General features: G+C 34.8%; 1 protein-coding gene across 8 annotated transcripts in view; it reads right to left on the bottom strand.

The window, feature by feature from the left end:
- Window positions 1–628: 628 nt before the first annotated feature.
- The window catches only part of RPAP3 (RNA polymerase II associated protein 3), a 38,077-nt gene continuing 31,501 nt past the window's right edge, over window positions 629–7,204 (bottom strand). For 7 of the 8 annotated variants that reach the window (XM_039504299.1, XM_039504316.1, XM_039504287.1 and 4 more), the window contains exons 14-17: window positions 6,574–6,769; window positions 5,441–5,538; window positions 3,695–3,795; window positions 630–1,138 (exon numbers count right to left, since the gene is read on the bottom strand). In XM_039504299.1, coding sequence (XP_039360233.1) covers window positions 1,047–1,138; window positions 3,695–3,795; window positions 5,441–5,538; window positions 6,574–6,769 — 487 coding nt within the window. In that variant the 3' untranslated portion in view covers window positions 630–1,046. Of the gene's footprint in view, window positions 1,139–3,694; window positions 3,796–5,440; window positions 5,539–6,573; window positions 6,770–7,204 lie in introns of all 8 variants that reach the window. The other variant, XM_039504335.1, reaches the window with a different exon arrangement.

The raw sequence follows: 7,204 nt of genomic DNA, 5'->3' as shown, positions 1-7,204 counted from the left end.
TGTGTGTAGGTAATAGGATAAAGGGTGAGATTTTCAACGCATCTAAATGACTTAAGAGCACAAGTCCAATTGAAAGGGTGGCAAATAAGACCTTTTTTCGATAGAAGAAGAAATCTCAATAGTAATTAGTTAAAACTCAATATAAAAAGAAATACTGCATAGCTACCAGCTTGTAAAGGGGATGGATTAATAGGACTGTTAAGAATTGTGCTCTCTGTGTGGTGCAATATACAGTCATATTTATATTCATATATATATATTTTCATTCAGCTACAGGTTCAATTCAGGGTCTTAATGACTATTTTAAAAATCTCACATTGTGTGGAACCTAGTTATTTAAGAGAGATTCCTTTTGTACTACTGCAGGTAGTGAGGTTCACTGGGGCATCTCAGCTATCAGTGCCTAGAACTCAGCTTTTGGGCAATCTCAGCTAAAGAAATTTGGAATTTACTGGCCATCAGACACCAAGTTTGCTGAGCATCAGATGAAGTTTTCATATTGTCCTGAGTGGCATCTATTTAAAGATAAGTAACAATTTAGCTTATCTGAGAAATGTAAGTTCATTAATTAGTACATTTTATGTTAAAATAAATTATACCAGCCAATTTTGATATTTTGAATTAAACACTGTTAAGTTTATTTCCCAAAATAAAATGAATGCTGATCTTTTAATAATCATCAAGGTACCAAATTATTCTTACCAAAACCCACGTTTATAAATAATTCACTTTATTTCTGAATAACTGCCCGGCTACAGCCTTTAGCCTGCAACTCAATCTACTCAAGTGGACTGTTAAGCCTGGGGAGAGTCCTCCTGGTGCCACACAGGGCTCTGAAATAATGGGCACAATTGCAGAACTGGGGCATAGAACATTATCCTTTCTAGGCACTTGCCATTTGGTTTTGTCTGGTACAAGGATTTCATTATCTACATAAATACAACTTCATGGATGTAACTTTCACTGACTTCAGTACAAGTAGCTCAGAGAAGAGGTGCGGAATCAGACTAGTTTACATATATAAATATGTAACATCAGTAATCTCATTAATACTGAACACCATATTTCTTCTTCAACTCTTCAACAGAATTATCCTCCAATCCTGACTGGTTCATGTGACTGAACAATACATGTGCAGCTGTAAGAGAAGATAAAAATTAACATGACTTTCCATTTTTAGACTTTCAGACGCACTATATTTTAAATGTGTGATTTTAAGGTTACAGACAAACTGTTATAGAACATAAATATGTCCCATCTTAAAACTGTCAATACATTTAATATGTCATTTGGATTTGATAGAATAAGAAATCTCAATAGTAATTAGTTAAAACTCAATATTCTGTCTATAAGAAACTGAAAACAAAAAACAAACCAAAAATCCACAAATGGCAAGAGCCACCATTTTTGTTTTGGTGCTTTATACAATGAATAAAGGTCCTTTTACAAATAGCCAGTAGTTAGCCAAAAAAACCCATAATTTCTCAGGTGCATATTCCGGATGACAAAAATAGAAAAAACAAACAAGACATAAGCTATCTTGTCTTTATGCTATTAAAAACAGAAGGTAAAAAGTTTGTGACAGATAGACAAAATTGGCATAAAAATAAAGTTGCTTATTCAAATTTATAAGCTGTAATGAAGAAAAATATACTGAAGTAAAAAAGTAGAAAAAACTAAGATTCAAAACATGAAAGTGTCATTTACAACTAAACTTTTTGTCCAAGAGGCTCATATTTGTTTTTTATTATAAAGAAAGAGTGGTAGCTGTAGGGAAGCTCCGCTATATGCAGTAATTTCCAAATTTATTTTTTAAAATGTCCATTTATCAGCAATAGATATCGTAGGCCACCAAACAGCTTATGTGCACAAAACTGGTGGTCTCAGTCCAGGTCTGAAGTAGACAAATATTCGAATGACACACACCTCAATGGGCCGTATGAAAGGAGGGTCAAGGCACAAAGAGAAAAACTCCTGTGAACTAACTGTGGTGGTCCATCAAGAAGGGTGCTGACACATGCCAGCAGAACACTTTAGAGAAGCTTGCATTGTCTCTGCTTAAATGTGTTCTGTGGTAAACAGAAGATGTCAATCTCTAGGACTGAGAAATCTAGTACATACATGAACACTAAATTAAAAATCAAAATCAACTGAAAAAATAGATGTCAAAACAATTACGATGTATGACGAATGTTCAAAAGATGCTAAGAGGGATCCAACAGAATCTGAATCATGTAGCAAGTGTGAAAACAACCAATATTAAAAAAAAATTAATTTACTAACAAGAGTATTAGGGCTAAATTCTTAAGGTGGGTTACAGCCCTTTGCCCCACTCAAGTGGTGCAGAGGGATCATAATGTAGCTGCATATGTCCAGCAGAGATGTCCCAGAAGTACAGGAACTCTGTTGGAGTATGTGTGCTTTCACAGGCCTTGCACAATACATCCCACAGCAGAACATAGCGGGTCTAAAATGGTGGAAGAACAGAGGTGCATCAGGGGCACGGAGGAGCTCCATCATGGCATTATCCATTGGCAGGGTATATTATATTAGTGGCTCTTTTCCAATGGCACAAGTTAAAACTGCCACGAAGCAGCCCTAAGTTGCATCAGAGCTGGGGTCAGCCATGCAAATCAGGGAGCTGTTTCAGCCCAGCAACCTTCTGCCGTGCCAAGACAGAATGAAGCCTTTAGTGCCTTGATATTACAGTGATTGGTAAAATGCAAAGGTAGCAGCATTCAGTACTGCAATTAGAACCTGAGTTTGACTCTACAGCATTTTGAAAATTTTCTTCCCAAATTTGATTTAGTGAGAATCAGATACGACATCATGCATTTTGGTACTACATTGTGCTCAATTACAATTGCAGCTACTAGGGTTTGTACACAACATTGCTATTGAAAAAGGTAGTTAAAACCAACATGTCTTTTCTGGCTTTTAGTTTGAGTTTTAAGGAGATCCTAAAAAGAAAGTCTCTGAGCAGAACATTTAAAATAGCTGATTTGATCAAATGTTCATATGTCATTTAAAATCATTTAGATGCAATTTCAAGTAATCTATAATAAATCATTTACATTTCAAAGACATTCAAAATGCTGTCCTAAAAGATATGCTCTAGGAATTATTTTGGGGAAGTTCCGTGGCCTGCGTTATACCGAAAGTCAGACTAGATGATCACAGTGGTTCCTTCCAGGCTTAAAATTTATGAAGAATAATTTGTTTTGGGAGGGTCCTTCAAGCCCTGCACAGTACCCCAAGGATTTGTCCCCATTTCTTCCTTTATTTTCCCCACTTACAAAAGCCCTAAATAAACTGATCTCCCAGCCAAGAAGGATATGATTTGCCTGGAACCTGTCAGCTCCACAATTGCACAGGCAAGAATGGTCACTACACAGTGGTGGAGAATTTCCCTTCTCAGAGTGGTTGAGTTCACAGCTTTTAGACTGATCCACATATCCCCCCCTCCACTCCTCTCCTCCCCCCCAAAAAGAATCAAACTGGAAACCTTTTTAGAAGCACATAGTTAAAGCAGCCTCTGAAGTGTAATAAGATTTCATGTGTATTTGCATTATTGGTTGTAAACTGAATTGATACTGAAGTTCATTGTATCTGACTGAAATGACACCTATGCCAAGATCCAAGTTTGAAAAAAAAAAAATAAACAAAAAATGATCCAGCATTACTTTGTACTTACTTTTTTTCTCCACGTCTGACATAAACATCACTGCCATATCAAATCTTTTTAATTCAGATAGCCTCTGGAGAATTTCAAGGATGAGAGATGGTTTCTCTTTCCTAAAATAGCAGATTATTAAGTATATATGAAAATAACTACCTCTGATTAGAAAGATCCAATAGCTACAAGCAGGATTATGGAATTCAGGAAATTCAAGCTACAGGAGCAGATGAACTCAAACAAACAAATGGTCTGTATACAAATATTTTTAGTACTAGAGAACAAAGGTAAAAAAAAACAGAAAGGAGGAAAGTTGACAAGGCGTAAAACATTAAACCATGCACTAGTTATTGCTATTCTAAATATCAAATCATACTTTTCAGTACCCAAAAGGTTGGTGCTTGTGGTGTGTGTTTCTTTTATAACCTTTCCATAACCACAGCACCTTTCTGAGTTATTAGCTCATGATAATGAAGAGAAAAAACAAATTCCTTGTTTCCAACCAAAAATGGAAGCAACAGATAGTGTTTTTAAGTGACACTATCTCTGGCTTTCCTAAGGAAGCACATGTTCATACAAACTATGTCAAGTAAACTGCCTTAGTAGTAAGAAATCCATTTGATTTGCCACTTTAGACATCTACAGATTATGATCTATTGATTAGTGTATGCAAATCCAGAGGGTTTCAGGAGGAAAATAAGGAGAGATATTTTTAATGGGAACCTAGTAATTTGATTGTGAGGCTGTACATAGTAATGCATGGTTGCTGTCATTTTCAGCAGTATGGAAAAATCTCTTTAAAAAAAAAAAAAAGGCACAATGAGAGCATGTGAGACCACCAGCCTTCCTCTTTCACTACCAAGGACTACAGATTATTTTTTATCTTTATACCTCACATTTCCCTCCTTTTTAAAACTGGTTTAACTTTCTGCTCATATCAAATTCACTCTCTAGAAGCCATACATATATTAACACTGAATGTAGGACATGCCTCTTCAGGTGTGGTGATTCAACCTTATGATTGGTTGTTGTTTGGACAATACTTGCTACAGGCCTATACTCTGGCCCCTTTAATTTACACTTGTTACTCTGCATAATAAAAAAAAAATTTTTAGAGCTCAGGTTAATTCAGATTAATACGTTGTTCATAATGAGCAGAATTTTAGCCTCAAGTAACGCAGCACTGAAATATGTCAGAAATAACTACCAAGTGCTTTTTATTTTCTTAATATTAAGACTTCTATTCCCATACACATGCTTGCTACTTTTAAGTGTTCTGTTACAAAATACAAGCATATCATTAAAGGGGAAAAAATAAAAACCAAGACACTGAAGACATCACAATGAAGATAGCATAAAAGAATGGAATTTCTTAGTTGTTTGCTCTTCTTTGAGCTACATTTCATTATTTTAAAAATGATTTCTGTGCTCATGGAATGTGCTACCTTTCCAATAGAAACAAATCACTTCACATAGGCCACCAAGTAGTCAATCAGTGGCCAGTAATAACACAATCTGAATTTAAACCAATGACTTAACACAAAAGGCTTTTTATGTCATTACCAATTTTCTCCTAGCTAATCCTTCTGAAATACTCTTATGTACTAAAAATTAGTTTCTTGAGGAATACATTTAGATAACTACATCCTGATAAGCCAGTGTTATATACTATAGTCCGTTTGTTCGGTAAACTAAACAGAAAAAGCCTCTGTTGGCAGCAAGCAATATAAAACCCTAGGATAATTAGTGAGGAAATGAACTTACTCAATGTAAAAGTCTTGGAGAATTTTCAAAATCTGGTTAAATACATCTGGATCTAAGGATTTTTGGAACAGCTTAGGGTAAAGCGAAGGCTCTATTTGCTTTGGAAGAATAAAAAACATTGTTATTTACAGACAAAAAATATTATTCAATTGTGAAAACTGAAACTAGTAATTTTAAGTTCTCCTAGCAGGATCCATTCCCTTCCACATATTTTTATAGTGCCTACCAATATCATGGGTACTCCTGGAAATAAGTTTTTTTTTTTTTTAAACTACAAGAATAGGTTTTGGTCTATTCTACATATAGCCTTCTACATTCTGTTGAAAAGATAGCTATAGTTACAAGGAAATATATTTTTCTTCTTAGAGCTACTCATTTTATTTTATTTACTTGTACCTTTTTGCAAGTGATTGTTAAAGGTTTTTTAAAAATGTAGATTAACCCTTGGTAACAAGGAGGGAACTAAAATTACTGTTTTTCCTTCAAAAATATTGAATTAAAATATACATTAAAGTAGTTTGAGGCACTTTAAAATATCTATACAGCCTATACAGTGATAAGAATGCTGGTATTCTTCAGTGCTACAGCTCCAATCCGGAGCTCACACATGTGAGTAACTGGAGTTCAATGTGGATACCAAGATGTGTGTTTACATAATTCGGGCCTAAATCAGAAGGAAGGGATTAAAAAAAAAAAAGGAGCACCATTCACAGACTTATACTGCAATGTCAAATAAACCAAAATCAAGCACAGAATGAAAATTATTTTCACATGGAGTCCAAGCTTCTAGTTTCATGGGAAAGGGGTTTAAATTAAAATGAAGATACTGCAATTTGTACACTGTTAAATCATTCCAGGCACTAAATTTCCCAATCCACCAACATAAAAGGGCACTATTTCTTTAATTACACTTCTACCCTGATATAACATAATTGACTATAACAAATTCGGATATAATGCGGTAAAGCAGCGCTCCGGGGGGCAGGGCTGCGCACTTCGGTGGATCAAAGCAAGTTCGATATAACGCGGTTTCACCTATAACACGGTAAGATTTTTTGGCTCCCGAGGACAGCGTTATATCGAGGCAGAGGTGTATTTCTACAGTTGCAGTTACAGAACATTACTTCTCTTACCTTTAGGTACATGTACATCTTATCTGGGCAGCTTTTCATTTTTCTGAAATCAGATTCAAGCTGGAATGAATTTGCAGGAATTGCAGGGACATCAGATGTGGATGCAGGAAGTAATATTTTTTCTTTTTCTAGATGATTTCTCTGACTGGACGACTGAGGTGTAGCTGATGGCATATCTTTCACACTGGTAGGAGGTCTAAAACATGTGTTTAATTATACATTTTAAAATAAAAATTCTGGCCATTTCATAAAGGAGTCTTAGTTGGAGCTATTGGGTGCCATCTCTTTTGCAAACTTGAGCCTTAATAAATATCCTCACTTGCAAGGTTTTAGTAATATTTTGTATAAAAAGCAATTATTTTTTTCAGACTAAAATATTCCTAAGCTTTGAAATAAAAGCAAACATGCATATTTAAATGGAGCTAATTAAATGTTTATTTTTTAAATATTATTTTACTGGTCAATGTAAATGATTTTCCAGACCTGTAAAAAAGTATAAGCTACACATTTACTATATTTCCAGAAATAACTCTGTTTTTAGAGCACAAAAAAACTTCTACTATTCAATATATATATCAGCATTACAGAAATTCTTTCCCCCACAGCTGCAAGAATAAGAAAATAAGTTTTC

Source organism: Mauremys reevesii, linkage group 1 (genome assembly GCF_016161935.1).
Source record: "Mauremys reevesii isolate NIE-2019 linkage group 1, ASM1616193v1, whole genome shotgun sequence".
NCBI lineage: Eukaryota > Metazoa > Chordata > Testudines > Geoemydidae > Mauremys > Mauremys reevesii.
This window is presented reverse-complemented; position numbering and strand designations above follow the sequence as displayed.